Here is a 19126-nt window from a genome sequence, read left to right on the forward strand (position 1 = left end):
CCCGGTGTCAAGCGTCGTGTTTGAAGCGTCACAAGCGTCAGCTTCGAGGCGTCCCAAGCGTCGACGACGCCCGCGACGCGTTCGGTGTGAACGTAGCATCACTCTTTTTTTGGGGCCTCTCTTGCCAGGTCCTCCTCTTCCATATGTCTCAATACTGTTTTGGTGAACTGTAAATCACTCCTCCATCGGCTGGCTCAATCCAAGAAGAAAAATTGGAATGGATTAGAAAAAGCTGTCAAATGTTCATAATACAACCTGATGATGATCATCGTCTAAATAAACCTCTGAATTTACTGTGGATCATTTACTGCTGAGTGTTTATCATTCTTCATTCTAATGGTGCTGTATGTCACTGGTTCTATGGGGGTATGGCCCTGCTGTGGATGAGATATCCAGTAAGAGGGGGTTTATTTTCATGGGGAACAAATTAAAAAACAAATGTAAGCAAATGTCACGACACACAGTTTTTTATTTACCTTAGTTCCTTCAGTTACATGTTGGATATGAACAATAGTAGGGTATTGTAGATCAGGATCAGGATTTTGAACGTCCTACAGCAAATGAGATTCAAAATTTCCATTTGATTGTGTCTTCACATTGAACTGTGCCTGAATTTTCTTGGTTGGGACCAAATTTTTAAGTCTATGCACTGAAAATGAATATAATATAAGTGAAATATAATGATTAAACTATGGCAATTTTTACTTTCAAGTATAAAATTTATGTCAGAACATTTATGTAGCACATTGTCATATATCTACTTATTCTTGTGATGTATCCATTAACTTGAAATAAGTACTTTCTGTTTTTGATTTTCTTCAAACACTAATATGTTTTTTTCAGCCCCTGAACAGAACATTAAAATACTTGGTCAGTTTGACTTTTTTCTTTTTGGAGCATGCCACTAGACGATGGAGCTGTAGCTCCAAAACCATTAAATATGAAACTGATTCAAAACTAGACTGTGTGTGTGTGTGTGTGTGTGTGTGTGTGTGTGTGTGTGTGTGTGTGTGTGTGTGTTCTTGTACATACCCAAAAGTAAGGACCAAAATTCGTTTTTCACCAACAGAGTGAGGACATTTTTTTCAAAGTGAGGACATTTTTGCCGGTCCTCACTTTTCGACAGGCCTTTTTTGACCTTTTTGAGGGTTAAGACTTGGTTTTTGATTTAGGGTTACAATTGAGTTTAGGTTAGGTTTAGGGTATGGGTTAGGGGACACCGTCGATTTGATAGGAATCTGGAATTCCAGAACTGAAAATTCCGTATCCGGTTTTTTCAGTTCCGGAATCTCAATTCCGGATTTTGACCACTATGTTTTGAGCGCTAGAGAGCCATCAAAAGTTAGAAAACCATTTTAAAATTCAGTTTTCCAGTGGCTAACCCATGTTTTTCACCAAAATGACTCTAAATAAATCAGAGAACCCGGCCATATGGGATTTTCACCCGAAATGCCAAAAATGTTGGGACGAGCCCCAAAACACACAAAACAGACAGTCACACCCCCACAAACGCGTGGGTGGGGGTCCCGCCGGTCCCCGAGGGGTCCAAAATTTCACGGTGGAAATTGACCCAACCGACCCTGAGGACAAAGAAAGCTCATCAGCCCGGATCAACGCTAGAGAGCGGGGGCCGATTGGTGAAGTCAAACATTTCTAGAGGTCCTGGAGAGATGACACCCCACCACACCTGTCAGGGACCTCCCCAGCTGTCAGTGGAAGCCAATCCCAGTCCTCTAGCTACTTCCTGGGCGGAGTTATCATTGCTTGACCGCATCTGGAATCCCATTCCAATCTGGAATCTGGAATCCCCTTCCAATCTGGAATCTGGAATCCCCTTCCAGATTGCGTCCTGGACCCTTAAAATTGCAGGTAGACACTTGAAACCACCACCATTGCACTGCTGAGGCCCTCAGCTGTCGTCTGAAGTCCAGCCCAGTCCTCTAGCTCCTTCCTGGGCTAGGGTTAGGGTTAGGGTTAGGGTTAGGCATTCATTTTTGATGGTTAGGGTTAGGGTAAGGGGCTAGGAAATGCATTATGTCAATGAGTGTCCTCACAACGATATATAAGTACAAACATGTGTGTGTGTGTGTGTGTGTGTGTGTGTGTGTGTGTGTGTGTGTGTGTGTGTGTGTGTGTGTGCACATCCCAGAAGTAAAATAGGAACAATGAACTGGAAGAGTTTTTGTCAACGTTCCTGTCAAGCACAAATGAAGCAACCAAACTAGAAATTTCTGAAATATTTACTCAGCTAAGTAAAACCAAGCAATACCAACAGCTGTGATATCTGAAAATTAATATATCATACAGGTATATACAGGCTATCAGAGGTCAGAGTGGGGCCATAAGGTGCTCGAGTCTTTATGGATTGTTATGTTTGCATGTTCTGCCTGTGCATGTGGTGGGTTATTATTGCAAGTACACCAGTTTCCACTCACAGTCCAAATACCAATACCATATGTGAGGTAATCGATTATGTTAAATTGCTCCAGTGTGTGAATGTGTGTTTTTCTGATTGTCCTGTGACAGACTGATGACTTGTCCAGGGTGTCCTCCCTCCACACAAGCGGTATTGACGGATGAAGAACTTAAAAGTGCTCAGCCACAGTGCTATATGTAGTTTCTTCAAACACTGCTCCAGTCTGTTGGTAAACAAAAGACAATTCCAGCTGTAAATCAAACACTTGTTGAACAACCTGTGACTCAATGCAAACTGTTCGGCAACTCAAATAAACACTTGTCACTTGTTAGAGTACAGAATATCAGTAATTGTACTTCATTTATGTCAAACTCATTGTCATATTCTTGTATGGAGGTACACACATGGACAAAACTGTTGGTAGTCTTTGTTTAATAAAAGAAAAATTCACAGCAGTCAGAGAAACAACTTGAATGTGACAAAGTAGTAATGAAAATTATATGAAAATTAACCAATGAAATTCAGGCATTGTTTTTCAGCCATGCTTCAACATAATCATTTAAAAAAAATAACTCATGAAACAGCCCTGGACAAAAATGATGGTACCCTTAACTTAATATTTAGTTGCACAACCTTTTGAGGCAATCACTGCAATCAAATGATTCCTGTAACTATCAGTGAGACTTCTGCACCTTTCAGCAGGTATTTTGGCCACTCCTCATGAGCAAACTGCTCCAGTTGCCTCAGGTTGGAAGGGTGCCTTTTCCAGACGGCGTGTTTCAGCTCTTTACAAAGATGTTGGATAGGATTTAGGCCAGAGCTCACAGAAGGATACTTGAGGATAGTCCAATGTTTTCCTCTTAGCCATTCTTGGGTGTTTTTAGCTGTGTGTTTTGGGTCATTGTCCTGTTGCAAGACCCATGACCTGCGACTGAGACCAAGCTTTCTGACACTGACAGCACATTTCTCTCTAGAATCCCTTGATAGTCTTGAGATTTCATTGTACCCTGCACAGATTCCAGACACCCTGTGCCAGATGCAGCAAAGCAGCTCCAGAACATAACAGAGCCTCCTTCATGTTTCACAGTAGTGACAGTGTTCTTTTCTTCATATGCTTCATTTTTCCTTCTGTGAACATAGAGCGGATGTTCCTTGGCAAAAACTTCCATTTGTGTCTCATCCGTCCAAAGAAGATTCTCCCAGAAGCTTCGCAGCTTGTCAACGTGTAGTTTGTCAAATTCCAATCTGGCTTTTTTATGATTTGTGTTTAACAATGGTGTCCTCCTTGGTCGTCCCCCATAAAGTCCACTTTGGTTCAAACAATGACGGATGGTGCAATCTGACACTGATGTTCCTTGAGCTTGAAGTTTTAGAAGTTTTTCTGGGCTCTTTTGTTACCATTCGCATTATCCGACTCTTTGATTTATTGTCAATTTTCCTCCTGCAGCCACGTCCAGCAAGGTTGGCTACGGTCCAATGAATCTTGAATTTCTAAATAATATGTGCAGCTGTAGCCACAGGAACATCAAACTGCTTGGAGATGGTCTCATAGCCTTTAGCTTTAACATGCTTGTCTATAATTTTATTTCTAATCTCCTAAGACAACTCTTTCCTTTGCTTCCTCTGCTCCATGTTGAATGTGATACACTTCATGTGACTACCTGTTGCCCTCTAGATGAGCCACTGTCTGATTACAAGATTGTTGACACCTGTGATGCTAATTAGTGGACTCACATTGGACTGACATGTCCCTTTGGTCACTACATTTTCAATCTTTTCTAGGGGTACCATCATTTTTGCTCAGGCCTGTTTCTTGAGTTTATTTTTATTTTTTAATAATTCTGTTTGAGCATGGTTGAAAAGCAATGTCTTAACTAGTGAAATTTCATAGATTTTTTTTATTATTACTTTCGTCAGATTCAAGTTATTTCTCTGACCACTGTGAATTTTTCTTTCATTAAACAAAGGGTACCAACAGTTTTGTCCACGTGTGTATATCTCTGTATGAAGGGAATTACGGTCCTGACCGGTGGTGGTGGCTGGAAACTTCAAAGGACAGTTTGTAATGACTGTTCTTCTTTTCTTCTCACGTACGTTGGTGGAATATTTCAGTTTTAATTACAACACAGATGTTGCAATTGCAGAGCTGTGTTGATAGTGTGGTTGAAAATGAAAGGCTTGAATTTCCCGAAATGTACCTTTTTAGCAGCCTGGTTCTTCACTGAAATTACAGAAGTGTACACCACATCCTCATCACTTCTCGCTGGTGAACTCTGGAGGGTGAAAAAAAGAAATAACAAGAGACACATGTATCTGAAAAATCACAGTTTCTGCAACAGCTTTTTTTTCCCAACTTTCTTTTACTTTCTTTAATTTCCAAGCATGTTGTAGTAAATTTGTCTGTAGGTGTTTAATCTGCAGAACTGTCTTTTCAGATTACACAGTATTTAATATGAGCATTTCACAAATTATTTCAAATTATTCATATGTATGGGGGGAAAAAAAACTTAAAATGATAAACAGTCTTGTTTGCTGCTATGAAAAGTTGTCTAAGTTGACTGAATGGAAAGACATAAGAAAACTGAAAGTGGTTTACCATTGTTGCATTTTGTTCCTTTCTGGTCACCACAGAGCTGTACAACACATCCGCTTCCCTCTCATCATTTGATCTCTCGAGAAAACAGGAACAAAAAGTATGAATACTTTTTTTTTCTTTTTGATGAATCTGCATAAGAATTCAGGAATCATTGTGATACTAAATGCAAATAATTGTGTGTTCAGGTTACCTGGGGCAGATTCTGCTTTATGTGCACAACACCGGAGTAAGTTACTTCATCTTCAGCCTGTTGATCAGAAAATCAAATGGAAATGAATTTAAAATCAAAAGTATAAGTCCTCTTAAGTCCTCTTAAGTCCTCATAAGTGCAAGTCCTCTTTCACACTGCATGAATAACAGCAGTGTTTGAAGGCAAATAAGTCTGACCGATTGAACCTCAGACAATGGTTTTGTGACCAAACAAACAAATCATTTGTGATTTATCAGTGAAAAATAGAGCATAACAGAAATATTGGACATTCCTGCACTCGACACAACTGAAATATTGATATTTCTTCATGACACAAAATGTTGTGCCATACAGGGTGAGTTGCTTTTCTGTTTGACATCTGTTACTTCCTCTTCCACCTGCAGCAAATAATGTATCAAATATCATAAAGAGTTGTTTTTGCAACTCTTCCTTCAAAAAGTTTTATCATTACAGTGTTCAATATTGTATTTTTAAAAATGCATTGAGTTTTCAACACATAAAAACACTCGGACTGAGGTAGTCCCGTCCTACTCTTTAGATATGCATGAAGGGAAGTTAATGGGCTATTTTCACAGCTTCACTACTTCCTGAAAATAGCTGTGCACATTCATTTCCTGTCTTGCATTATTGGCCAAACTGATTAATCCAGGTGTGTCTGGTTTAGACTGCTGCAACAAGACACAACTGGATTAATCATTTTGGCCAATAATGCAAGACAGGAAATGAATGTGCACAGCTAATTTCAGGAAGTAGTGGAGCTGTGAAAATGGTCCATTAGCATAACGAACCTTTGCTGTGACAGATGTTTCTGCTTTTTTCTGCTCTAGTAAGAGAAACAAATGCATGTAATGAGGTTAATTCCACATGGTCACATTGCACAATTTTTTTTCACACAAAAAGATTAGGAATCATGATTTGGAATATGATTTTATTCAGACTTACTACGTCTCAACAGAAGCCAGATGATCAAGGCCACAGTTACGATTGCTATCAGCACACTCAGAGGAATGACGAGGTTCTTCAGGTCAAACGAAGTACTGAAAGAAAGAGTCATATTGCACAATGTATAATGACTTCGGTTGGAGAAGTTGTGAAAATGTCTCTTTTAGAAAGGACTTTTTAGCTATTTTTTGAGCACAGGGATCCAGAATTCATACCTGTCTTGTCTATTTTCAAGTGATGTGACGGTTGTTCCTTCAGTGGTGGCTGCAGCTGGAAGACAATGCCGGACAATTATTCACACATGAATATGACCAAAATCTTTCTTATTAATTTCAAAAGCACCATCAGACTACTACTAGTGGAATCCCCTCTGATCTTTAATTTCACAAAACATTGCAGAATATCCAAGATCAGGAGCTTTGAAATAAAAACTGATGAATTTTTCCACTTGTTATCAGAATATGTAGATTTTTTTTATGGTTTTATGTAGATGGAATAACTCAGCCCACTGCACTTCTTCTTCTCCTCCTCCTTCCTCTTCTAGGAATGTATTTTAAATGGCAGACAGCCATTGTCATAACTATTATTACCACCAACATTGCAGTGTATGGTCATAGTAGTCACACAGCATGCTGAAGTATTTAGTACCTGAAGTATTCATAAAAAAAAAAAACAAGCCTCCAACCACAAAATGAGTTGTTCTATGAAAAACAACCCAGATAAGGTGTATAACATTGAAAACCCAGAACATGGGTTACTGTTTATATAAAAATATATATATATATATACACACAACACCAGCAACACAAAAATTGAGTTACCAGAATAACGCAGCATATTTTAGTCTGTAGTAACTTACTGGTAGTTGGTTTTTCATAAACAGATAGATGCACCGGCATCTGATATTCCCCTGATGAACACAGATACCAGCCGCCACTCTCAAGCTTCAGTCCACTCAAAGTCACAGTGAAGTCTTTATGGCCTGTCTTATTAATGATCACTCTTGTTCCATCCATGAATCCAGAAGGGTTTCCCACACAGGGCCCACCCAACCTGCACCATTGCAGTCTGTCTGAGATGCAGTTGTGAAATTCAATGGATACATTTTCTCCTATAAACCCTGTAATCTTCTGATCTCTCACACTGAGGATGGGGGAACCTGGGAAGAAAACAGTCTGTTTAGGAGCATTCAGAATTCATCTTCAAATCAATACAAGGATCAGTCAGTTATCAGTTTCAGTCAGAAATGAATTTGGTAAATGATTTGAAATGTGGAGAAAGAAGTTGTCTTACCTGTGGTGACTGACAGGTGAAAATACTCTCCATCATCTAGGCCATTATTAATCTCCACAATACACCAGAAGTGACTGTCTGCATTTGTTAACTCTCTCATGGTCACTGTGAAGATTCTTTGATCTTTATCATCAGATATAGAAAACTTTTTTGACTTCTGTTGTTCATTTGTTTTAATCACATATGAGCATGAACGCCAGCGAGATCCTTTGCACAAGTACTTCACATGGTTTCGATACTGTGTGCCATAGAGACAGGGGATTGAGAGAGACTGTCCAGCCTTTACTGATACTTTTGTGACTGTAGTCACACTATGAGTTCCTACAAAAAGAACAATTTATTAGATTGTGTGCATTTTTCATGATTAGTATTTGAACACAGAATCATAACAGACAAGTCAAATGTAAATGTAAAAATCACACGAGATCACAAATATTCCCACGATGCATAAGTAATATTTGTTTTAAAAGAGGGATGCCACTAACCTGTTAGTCCACTTAGAAGAAAAAGAATGTAAAAGTAAAAATTCATATTGATGAAGAAGCTGAGAAGAGAAACTGGCGCACTAGATGACTGATGTCCACTTCCTCTTTTTCTTAAAGTTCTCTTTTTAACTGCAGTTGTTTCCCCGCCTCTAGACTGTGGCAAAAATACAAAAGCTAGATAATTAGGTAACACTGGATATTTCTACATTCCACACATTAAAAGTTAAACATATCTTCATCGTCTGTGTGGCTTGTGAGTGTACTAAACAATATTACAAATGAATAATGATCCGAAAGTACTACAAATGTTGTTAAACTGATGAATAGATTACCGTTCCCTATTGATAAGAGAATTCATCTTCTGAGAAAAAAAGCAAAATTTTAAGCAACTTCAGAAATAATCTGCTTCCTTGATTGATTAATTTTTTTGTGGTTTTGCTGCTCCAGACAAGACCTTAGCAAAGTATATTTTATTCTCACCACAGCTGTAACTTTGGATCAAAATATCTGTGAAGTGTTTCCTGTAAGCTATATTTTTTAATCATTTTTAATTATTTGAAATGCTGTAAACGTCTCCATCTCATCAGTCCAAGTTGGCCAGGTTTGTCAGTCTGTCTCAGATGTTTGCACTTACCCATTCCTCACACATCTAACATTCTGCTTGAGGACTAATGTTCACTTCTTGCCAAATACTGTACATCCCATCAAAAAAACAGAAGATGCCGTGTCTGCATGCGGACTCAGTCACCAAGCTGTCTGGGGGGGGGGGGGGGGGGGGGTTAGACTAATGGCTGTCTGTGTCTCTACTGATCTCTGGTTTGTAATTTGACATCGATATCCTCAGTTTTCACATCCTGGATAATTACCACCTACGAGATGTTCTCTGTTGTGTTTCTATGCAGGTTCCGATTGAAGGACTGCTGTTGTATCTTTGCACTTTCTTTCATCTTTTCACTCCATTTCTTTTTTTTTTCCTTCCTGTATTTTTCCACCCTGTCAGATGTCAGATCCAGCCATATCATGTACAACTACCAGTGTTCAAACTCAATAAAATGAAATCAGAAATTATATCAACTGCCGAAGCTTTATTCCGTTGAGCTCCCCTTGGAAGAGCAAATCTGTCTGGGACATTACGGGACAGGACACAAAGCAAAAAACAGAACAAAAGGATGCCATGATGGAAAAACAAACAAACAAACAAATCACCTGGTCATCATGTTTTGCTGTTCACTAATTAAAAACTTTACATGGAGAGTGACACAACCAAAAACAAACCAATAAGTCACACAAGAAAAATTTACAGTATGCACATTTCAGTGTTTATGTTTGCTGTTGAAATCAACACAATAAAGATTTGGTTACAGTCTTGAAGATCCCAACAGGCTCCAAAATGCTGTGTAGTCTCACTTTTTTACACAAAGTTATAGTCAAACAATCGGTAAATTCTTTCGCTGACTCTCGGAGGAGGCGGACACTTTTTCTATCGCTCCCTACTTGCTTCTCCCTCCCTGTTGTCTCTGCTTGCTGCTCTATTGTCTCGTCTGTTTGACTGGAGTAATTACTTGACTTGGTTTTTTCGAACACACCAAATATCAACCATGGAATTGATCAGCTGGTCTCTCTATGCAATTAATACAAGTTTTTCAACAAAAGGGCACAGGAGCGGGGGATCCAAAAGATGCCACAAAAGATGTCCAAGGGAGGACGGTCTTTTCAAAGCAACGGGCAAAAGCTGAGGCTGACCGTTTGTGCGAACTCTTTCAAAAGGTGGACAATTTGGGTTATGGACGATTGAGACGCAAGTTGGATGTCACCATCACCAAGAGGGTTAAACCAGCTTCTGTCTGAAAAGTGGAGAAACCGAGCAAAGGAAGGTCAAACGGCTCCTTCTGCCAAAATAAGATACCTTCTGATTGCATCTGGTGCCCCTGGAAGACTAAACAATCGCCCTAAAGATTCAAGGACAAGATTGATTGCTTTTTTCTATCTTCCCTCTCTCTTTCTCCCAGCTGCTGCCCAAGTTCACCTTTGAACCGTTTCGTTCAAGGCCGTCTCGGCAACTACCATCCAAGTCGGAGTGCAAAGGGGAGGCGGGCCAAACCACACACACGTACATGGACTGATGAACTGAAATGCCACATACATGCCACACGCACTCCCTCCCCCACTCTCAACGTCTCCACCACACTTTTCTGCTGGCGACTAGTGGTGACGACGTGTTGTGCTGAATATGCAGCTGCGAACGCTGATCCGTTAGTCTGATAGCGACTTGTCTCACGTGTCTTGCTGTGTATGTGCGCAGGTTGGCTTTTTTTTGGTCTCTCACTTCTAATCACAACTCCCTTTAGTAATGGTGATCTGAATTGGCGTATCATCATTAATAGTTACAGTGAATATTCTCTGGCTTCTGTCATCGGTGATCGAAAACTTTTTTGACCTTGGTCTTGTTTGGGTCGTGTTGATTACTGACTTGCATGAACTCCACCATTGTCCTTTGCACAAGTATTTAATGTGGTCTTTGTAGGCTTGGTTGTATCGACAGGGAACAGTGATGGAGTCTCCAGGAATCACTGATATTTGTGGCACTGCTCCAGTTCCAGAATGAATTCCTGACAAACAAATAGCATACATTAATGTAAATAAATATGTAATGTCATGTAATGTCCATTATTACCACGTACAGGTTATGATATAAAGTCTAAAATGTGTATTTAAGTTTCCATCATAACAAAAAAATTAATTGAACTACAGCACATCTTCAAAATAAAGTAATACTTTGCAGCATGAATCTTATATTGGCTTTACCCAGGAGTCCAGCAAGGATTAGATGAAAAGTCATATTTGCATCAGTGCTGCAGATGAATGAGTCCTCTCATTGTCACACGGATGTTTCTATCTGGCTCAGTTCCTCATTTCTGACAGGTTTTCCTGTTGTATTCAACCAGCACTGTTTTTTTTCTTGCTATCAGAACAATACGCTCTATTTTTTCCAACTTGTTGAATTTGCATTCCATTGGTTTTGATTTAGTCTTTATTCATATATTTTATACTCACTATAACAAGGTCATCTTAATTATTTTTCTGCACAGTTTAGTTTTTATTTCACTCAAATTTCATTTTGTGACAATTTTTATCATCCATCCTTACACTGATCAGGTTGGGTGGCTCTCTCCAGTCCCAGCTCACCCTGCTGGCAGGGTACAGCTTGGATAAGTCACCAGTTCATCACAGAGAAACAGACTCAGGTTCACATCTAGAGGCAATTTAGGTCAACAACTAACCTCATATGTGTGTTTTTGGACTGTGAGGAAACCCTGTGTGTGTGGTTGGGAATTCTCTGGCTTTTGATCCATCGTCCAATGACATGCCTATTTGATGAAAGAGTGCTAGCAAATTTGATGGATATTCACGTTCTGCACTGGACTTTATCAAGTCCTATGTAAAGCCAGATTTTCAACATTTAGTTGGTTTGACTTTTTTTTAGCTTCACTGTACTGTATCGGCCTGATGCCCTTAATGTTGAAATTTTCTGTCGTGCTTCTGCTGTTACATTTGTGTTGTTTCACTTCTCTCTTTGCATGGTGTGCAACATTCTTTTTGATGAAAACAAGCTTATGAAAAAAAAACTGTAAAACAAAAAGAAATCTTCCACCTTTTTAACAACCATTTTTTTCTGATACTGGATCCCCCGTCATTTCTTTAATCCAAGTAATGAATTTTGGTTTACTGGTCTTCCTCCATGAGAGTGCGATGACTCTTTTTGCCAGCAGTAAACACAGATCCAGGGCAGTGATGCTTTTCCTAGACAAATGATGCTCGTCAGAATATGAACCCAAAATAAACAGTTTAGGATCAAGAGCTAATTTTACACCTATAGTCTCCAATGCCTGTTTAATCTCACCCCAGAACTGTTGAACTTTATTACATTCCCAGATGCAATGAAATAACGTTCCCCTCTCCTCTCCACACTTGAAGCATAAATCTGGAATAACTCCATTATATTTATTGAGTTTTTCTGGTGTCACATATGGCCTCATTAACCAGTTATATTGCAGCACCTTAAGCCCAGTATTGGTAGTTGTTGTTTGCTCTTTAACAGACGCTTCTTCCCAGTCCTCTGAGGACAGGATCTCCTGTAGATCCTCCCTCCAGGCATTAAGTTATTGAGAAGAGGATTCAGAAGAACCTTTCGCTAGCATATTGCATAATTTCGAGATGACTCTCTTTCCACAACAGTCATTTTTCATGTCTTTTTCCAAGGTGGATAATGGAGGGATCAACAAACGTTGATTTTGAGATGATCTTAAGAAGTTTCTCAGCTGTAAAAATTTAAATTGATGTTTGCGTGGAATATCATACTTGACACTCAGCTCCTCAAATGACATCAAGGTCTCACCATCTGGTCCCATTAGGTCCATTATTGTTTGCAAACCTTTCCCAGACCAGTTCCTAAAACCCGGGTCTGATCGGCTTGGAGGAAAAAATGATTACTCCATATTGGGCTGAAGCGCGAGATGGATGTGGGTTCACCCAAATATTTCTTAACCTGATACCAGATTATAATCATGTTTTTGACAGTAGGATTTTTTTGTCTTCTTTTTTAACTTTTGGAGTTTTGCTGAATATAGGTACTGAGGAAGAGGGAGAGGGATTGACCAGTTTTCAATACTCATCCATGGTGGGGGGGATTTATCTGTGAAATAATACATCGCAGCCCTCAATTGAGCTGCCCAATAGTACCAAAGTGGATTGGGACACCTGAGGCCTCCTCTGTCATATGGTAGGTACAAGAGGGACAAACATAACCTGGGACGCCTATTATTCCACAAAAATCGTACAAACAATTTCTTTAGGTGTGAAAAAGAAGTCATTAGAGGTGAGAATGGGATATTCTGGAACGGATAGAAAAGTTTCGGCATTATGTTTGATTTAAGCACATTGATTCTTGCAATAAGCAATAAGGGCAAGGAGTTCCATCGGTCTATAGAGGAAGTGATTGAGTTAACCATGGGAGTGTAGTTAACCTCTACAATATCTCTTATGCATGGCACTATCTTTATCCCCAGATATGTAAACATTCTACCGTTCTGAATTGGAAAGAGTTACTGGCACTATTTTTCCTTCTGATTTAAGTAACATTAGTGAAGACTTCTCTTTATTAACTTTATATCCTGATATCCTCCCAAAGGATTTTATTAAATCTGTAAAGGCTGGGATAGAGTTTTCCAGTTTTTCTAGGAATAAGATAACATCATCTGCAAATAAAGCGATTCTGTGTTCCTGCTGGCCTATAGCACTCCAGTTACAGTATGCTATTATGAGACCACACTGCAATGGAAAATGGTACAGTTGCTAGAATAAATAATAAGGGGATAAAGGGCACCCCTGTCTACATCCACGATTAATTTTAAATGATTTAGATACAACTCCGTTTGTTAATATTTCAGCAAATGGTTCATTGTTTAACTCACTGACAGAATCTATCTGCACAGCCAAATCGTTTCAAAATCCATCCGTCCATCCTAAGCAGAGATGTTTTAAAATATCAAATAAATATGGCCATTCAACTCTATCAAAAGCTTTTTCAGCATCCAATGAAAGTAGAGCCGTGTTTGATTTGTCTTCCTGTTTATGAAGAATATTCAGCACTCTTCTTACATTATGAAATCCCCGTCTACCCAAACTAAATCTGCTCTGATCACAGGAAAATAATGTTAGGCAATATCTTCTCCAATCTTTGAGCCAAAATTTTGCATAGTATTTTTAAATCTACATTAAGTAGACTTATTGGCCTTAAATTCTCACATTTATTGCTGGGTTTACCAGGTTTCGGCAGTAGGGTTATCAGTGCTCCTCGTAATGAGATGGGGAGAATTCCATTTTCAAATGATTCTGAAAACATACAGAAAAGAGGGGACAGTAATTTAGTTTTAAACATTTTTTTTTATAAATTTCTACTGACAGCCCATTTGGGCCTGGGGCTTTACTTGTTTGCAATTGATCTATTGCTAAAGATATTTCCCCCTTATAGCCACACCAAGATCTGTGGTTATTATCTCTAAAGTCCACAGGGGGAAAGGCGGGATTTTCAGTGAAACAAAGCCTTTTCTCTTCTGGGTTTCAGAATTGGCCCCAGAAAATGTTTTATTTCTCACAAAATGACCTTTCCTTAGTGCCAAAAATAAACTATTACCATGTTAATGCCTATACTAGGGTTTGGACTAACTAAAAAAGCATGATACAGCCCCTTTAAGTGAAATAAAATTAATATTGCCTGATTATTTTGTCGTGTGTTGCTTTGTTTGACATCTTAACAGTTTTAAACGTTTTTGTCTTTCAATTTTGTGTATTTTCAGAAAATTTGACCTCACCAAGATGGCGGAACATGGGGGACGCTGCGTCATATGTCTTTTCCGTCGAGTTTTGATGACGTTTTTACATAACAGACGATTATTGCGCGAAATACAAAGCTACGGAATCGGATCGAATATATTTCGGCTCCCTCTTTAGCATTCAGGGACCACCTACAGTTTATGAGAATTAGTTTACATGTACCATCTTCCCTGACATCTGTCGTCATCTTTAATGGAGTACGGGAAGGAGAGAGTGGTAGCTTTGGTCGACATGGACTGCTTCTACGTGCAGGTGGAGCAGAGGCTGAACCCGGCTCTGAAGGGCACTCCGTGTGTGGTGGCCCAGTACAAGACGTGGAAAGGTGGCGGGTGAGTTACTGACACAGGGGCAACTCTTTTTTTTTATGATCGGTACGGCTGCAGGTGCCAGCGATGTTATCTCGCACTGCTGTTCGGCCTCTGGATGTGTGATCCAAAATGCCCGACTAAATCCCGTCTAAACACCATAGTTTCAGAGAGCAGATTTGTAATCCTCCATATTCTGTACCAGAATTAAGAATTGTGGGAGCCAATCCGAACTAATTGTGGAAGGCAGACACTCTGGATTTTGTACAGGCCTTCTTGTCAGCATAGGAAAATGACACACACACACACACACACACACACAGAAATTCACAAACATGCAAGCTTCATATTATGGAGAATTTAGTCACAAGTTTCTACCTTGTGACACGTATTAAAATCTGCTGCCATTTCCCTTAAGAGGAAAGAAGATTTGCTGTCGCTCCTGTTCAGTGAAATCTGCTCTTGCCGTGACTTCCTGTATTTACCCAGAAATGCCCTTTATTTCAGTTTGTTCCACCAAAGGCTGCTTACCCAGCCGATCAGTTGCATCGATCACTTAAACTGCTACATCTGTACTGGCAGCTCACCTGTCCTCATGAACAACACATATTCCCCTTGTAGTTACCTCTACTTGCTCTCACTGCTTCTCAGCATGTCTTGAAATGATCAATTTCAACTACATGTGATTCTTTCGTTAGTATCATAGCTGTGAGCTACGAGGCCAGGGCCCACGGTGTCACCAAGGGCATGTGGGTGGACGATGCCAAAAGTCTGTGTACAAATCTCCAAGTGGCCCGAGTACGAGAGTCTCATGGCAAAGCGGACCTGACACAGTAAGCACTGGCCATGCGCACACTTCAGCTTTTTGAATGACATGTAAAAGATATTTATCCTGTCCTGATGTCTCAGCTGAAAACAGTTCTTGTCTCTCTGCAGCTACAGGGAAGCGAGTGTGGAGGTGATTGAGGTGATGTCTCGCTTTGCTGTGATCGAGAGAGCCAGTATAGATGAGGCCTACATGGATCTGACTGCTGCGGTCCAGCAGCGGCTGAAAGACATGACGGACAAACATATTGAGGCTTTGCTCCTGAAGACCACTTATGTCCAGGGCTACCCGCAGACTTTACCTGAACTGGAACCAGCTGAGGATGCTGCTGCAGATAAAGGTAGCTCACAAGCTGTATAATAAAATAAGTGAAAAGAAACTTTTGTCGGACCTCACTCACAGCGTTTTGTCTGTCCTCAGAGGAGCAGCGGTCCAGAGGTGTCAGGCAGTGGGTGGAATCCTTGCGTGTCCCTTCAGTCGGGGAGCAGAGCTCTGCAGAGCTGCAGTTAACTGTGGGAGCTCTGATTGTCGAGGAAATGAGAGCCGCTGTGGAGAAACACACAGGTTTTCGCTGTTCAGCTGGCATTTCGCACAATAAGGTGGGGCATTTAGTCAGGCTCATGAATATTGTGACATTGTCATCACTTTCAGGATTTGAGCTCATTGAATAGATTGAAAAAAGTATTTTAATCCTTTCTATTTTTTTCAGGTCTTGGCAAAACTAGCCTGTGGTCTGAATAAACCCAACAGACAAACCATTCTGCCTTTGGACTCTGTGGCTCAACTCTTCAGTACTTTGCCCATTGGCAAGATGTGAGTGTGATTTATATACCGAATGCAAAAGTGTTGAGAAATAGATTCTTCGATATCTGTTTTTTCTTCTGTGTAGTCGTAACCTCGGAGGTAAGCTGGGGGTCTCCATTAAAGAAACCCTGGGAGTTGAGAACATGGGAGATCTCACTCGCTTCTCTCAGGCCGAGCTGGGACAGCACTTTGGAGATAAAACCGGGTAAAGAATAAACAAACATCTCTAAATAACAGGCAGCATAAATCTTGACTTAATGTTTGATTTTTCAAGTTTGATAAGAGTTTCTCATCAATAAACTGAACTTAAGTGATTTTCAATGCATTTCATCGTTGCATCCCTGAAACGCTCCGCAGTCCGTGGCTGTACGACTTGTGTCGGGGAATCGAGTTTGAAGCCATCAAACCAAGACAGCTTCCCAAGTCCATCGGCTGCAGTAAAAACTTCCCAGGAAGGACATCGCTGGCCACTAAAGAGCAGGTACAGACTTCCCGGTTCTGGGTTTGTCACATTTATCTGAAATGAATGCTGCCTTGGAGAAGTTTATGTGTGTATGTTGTGACTTCTCATTAATTGTCAAAAACATTTGTGTAGATACAACACTGGCTTCATCGGCTGGCTCTGGAATTGGAGGAAAGGCTGACCAAGGACAGGGAAGCGGTGCGAGAATGCTCCTTTCCTTTCTTCTCCCTCAGCGGGGCTCTGCCAACACGCTGTTTCTCATCTGCCGTTTCTCTTGTCCCACAGAACGGTCGGGTGGCCAAGCTGCTGACGGTCGGCGTCCGGCAGCTCGGAGACAAGAGGACGAGCAGCTTCTCGCGATGCTGCGCTTTAGTGCGCTACGAGGCGACGAAAATCTCCAGCGACAGCTTCGCCATCATCAAGAGTCTCAACACGGCAGGAAACCAGCAATCTACATGGTAACTGCTCTTTGCAGAGCACACGTTAAATCATTTGGGAAAATCACACCGGTGGGTCTTGATAGATGATGGTTGGCAGCTCTGGGACTGATGCGTCTCACCTCTCATCTGCAGGTCTCCGCCGCTCACGCTGCTGCACATGTCAGCGAGCAAATTCAGCGACGCTCCGTCAGCCGGGGGCATCGCTGGATTCCTGAGCAGCGACTTCCCCTCCACCCAGAGTCTTCCCTCCAGCACTCAGTCGCAACTTAGTTCACGTTCTGAAACGAGAAATGAGTCTCCCTGCACACAACAACCTGGCACCATTCAGTCTTTCTTTCAGAAGGCAGCTGTGAAACAAAAGGAGAGGGTGAGGAAGGATGAAGAGGAGAGCTCGGCGGGTTCCCCCCCGCCCTCCATCCTTTACCACAAGGCAGAGAGTCAGCCTGAGACCAGTACGAGCTGCCCTGCTTCTTCAGCGAGCCTCTCTGCTGGCATTTCCTCTTTCTTTCAGAAGAAAAGCCTTGAGAGAAGCTCTATGGTGGAGACGTCTGGTGAAGAAGACTTCAGAGACACTGGATTGAGGCCCGCTGACAAATCGCCATGTGACGACAGGAGAGACGATCTGGAAACGGATCTCCAAACGAACCACCGTCCTTCCAGCGTGTCCAAAGAAGACGTGTTGACCTGCGAGCGCTGTGGTCAGGACGTGCTCGTCTGGGAAATGCCCGAACACACCGACTACCACTTTGCCCTTGACCTCCACAATACACTGTCCTCCTCCACGGTGTCTTCATCTTCCTCCACGCTCCCCTCTTCTTCTCTCAGACCGGGAGGCTCCACCCCTTCCTCTCGGGGAAAGACAAAAACCAAAAGTCCGTCAGGACCCGCTGCGAAAAAACAGCGATCCCAAGGTGGAAGCGCAGGCACCTTGGATTCTTTTTTCAAGAGAAACTGAGGCTGTGTGGGTAACACACACTCATGTCTCATGACAAGAAAAGCCGCAGTTTGACTTTGCTGCCTTGAAGCATGAACATATTGTCATTTTTAAATGAGGTGCTGATTTCTCATTATGGACCAAAAAATCCTGCTAAGACTCCTTTCTTTACCCAGAGAATCAAAAGCCATGTTCGAACAGGAGGAGTCTAATGAAGATCATTACGCTGATGCAGTTTCATAATGTGTGAAAAGTAAATTAAGCTTTTGCCTTTTTTCTTCATTAAATGGAAATTTAAAGATTTTAGTATTTTAATAATCTTTTCTTTTAATTAAAATTAAGTCTTTGTGATACAGCAACATAAATAAAACTTTTAAACTAAGCAGGAGGATGTTCGTTTTCTTACATGGAATGGTGACTTTTGAGTTACCTGCCGTAAACTGTCCAGGCTGGGTGTAGTACTCGGATAGGCCAGCAGGTGCCACATTTGGACAGAAAATGGTTTTATGCTTTTACTTGAAACCTTGAAGGGAATGTGGACAGATTTATTTGTTCTTGGACAGTTTCAAGACTCCCGAGCACAAGTCTCACACTGATGAGGCCTGCTGCTTCAAAACAAATATAAAGAAGAAAAGAAATCTTGTTTTTCCTTGGAACAAAAACATCTCAAACATCCACAGGCAAAGAAATGCTCACGTCCCTTCAGACAATTGTGATTAAACAGTTTCTACTGTAATCAGTTCTAATTTGAGGGCATACATTAAGTAAAGGCATAAACTGGGTAGACTTTCAACCTGATTTCTCGTCGGAGGGAAATTGTGTCATAAAAATCAGAGTTATCTTCACAGTTTTACAAGCGTGGAGTAGGTACTGTGGTGAAGTTCACCAACAGGGAAAGACCCGCCTGGATAAATGACTCTTGCCTTTTCTTGCATCAGCTGGACAGAAAAGCAGGGAGGAGCCATGACAAAAAAACAAAACCTCGCCTTTTAGTTGTGAGTCTTGATCTGCGACGATA

General features: G+C 41.0%; 2 protein-coding genes across 3 annotated transcripts; one reads left to right on the plus strand and one right to left on the minus strand.

Moving 5' to 3' along the window:
* Positions 1-2087: 2087 nt before the first annotated feature.
* Positions 2088-8033, minus strand: LOC115399193 (uncharacterized). Of its 2 annotated transcripts, XM_030106459.1 has the most exons (10): positions 7944-8033; positions 7459-7779; positions 7025-7324; positions 6381-6435; positions 6166-6260; positions 6012-6046; positions 5203-5259; positions 5013-5087; positions 4615-4689; positions 2088-2639 (listed from the first exon to the last, which is right to left on the minus strand). In XM_030106459.1, exons 1-10 carry the CDS (start codon positions 7987-7989, stop codon positions 2586-2588), a joined length of 1113 nt encoding a protein of 370 aa, XP_029962319.1. In that variant the 5' UTR covers positions 7990-8033; the 3' UTR covers positions 2088-2585. The 2 variants fall into 2 exon arrangements, 1 of the variants encoding a protein (XP_029962319.1); XR_003932637.1 differs by lacking the exon at positions 2088-2639 and having other exon boundaries at positions 4617-4689; positions 5013-5085.
* A 6367-nt stretch (positions 8034-14400) lies between these two features.
* Positions 14401-18460, plus strand: polh (polymerase (DNA directed), eta). The gene is made up of 10 exons (XM_030106457.1): positions 14401-14665; positions 15340-15474; positions 15578-15807; positions 15888-16066; positions 16177-16280; positions 16357-16476; positions 16629-16752; positions 16867-16932; positions 17020-17192; positions 17307-18460. Exons 1-10 carry the CDS (start codon positions 14529-14531, stop codon positions 18127-18129), a joined length of 2091 nt encoding a protein of 696 aa, XP_029962317.1. The 5' UTR covers positions 14401-14528; the 3' UTR covers positions 18130-18460.
* The last annotated feature ends 666 nt before the right edge of the window (positions 18461-19126 follow it).

Source organism: Salarias fasciatus, chromosome 13 (genome assembly GCF_902148845.1).
Source record: "Salarias fasciatus chromosome 13, fSalaFa1.1, whole genome shotgun sequence".
In the NCBI taxonomy this organism is placed as follows: domain Eukaryota; kingdom Metazoa; phylum Chordata; class Actinopteri; order Blenniiformes; family Blenniidae; genus Salarias; species Salarias fasciatus.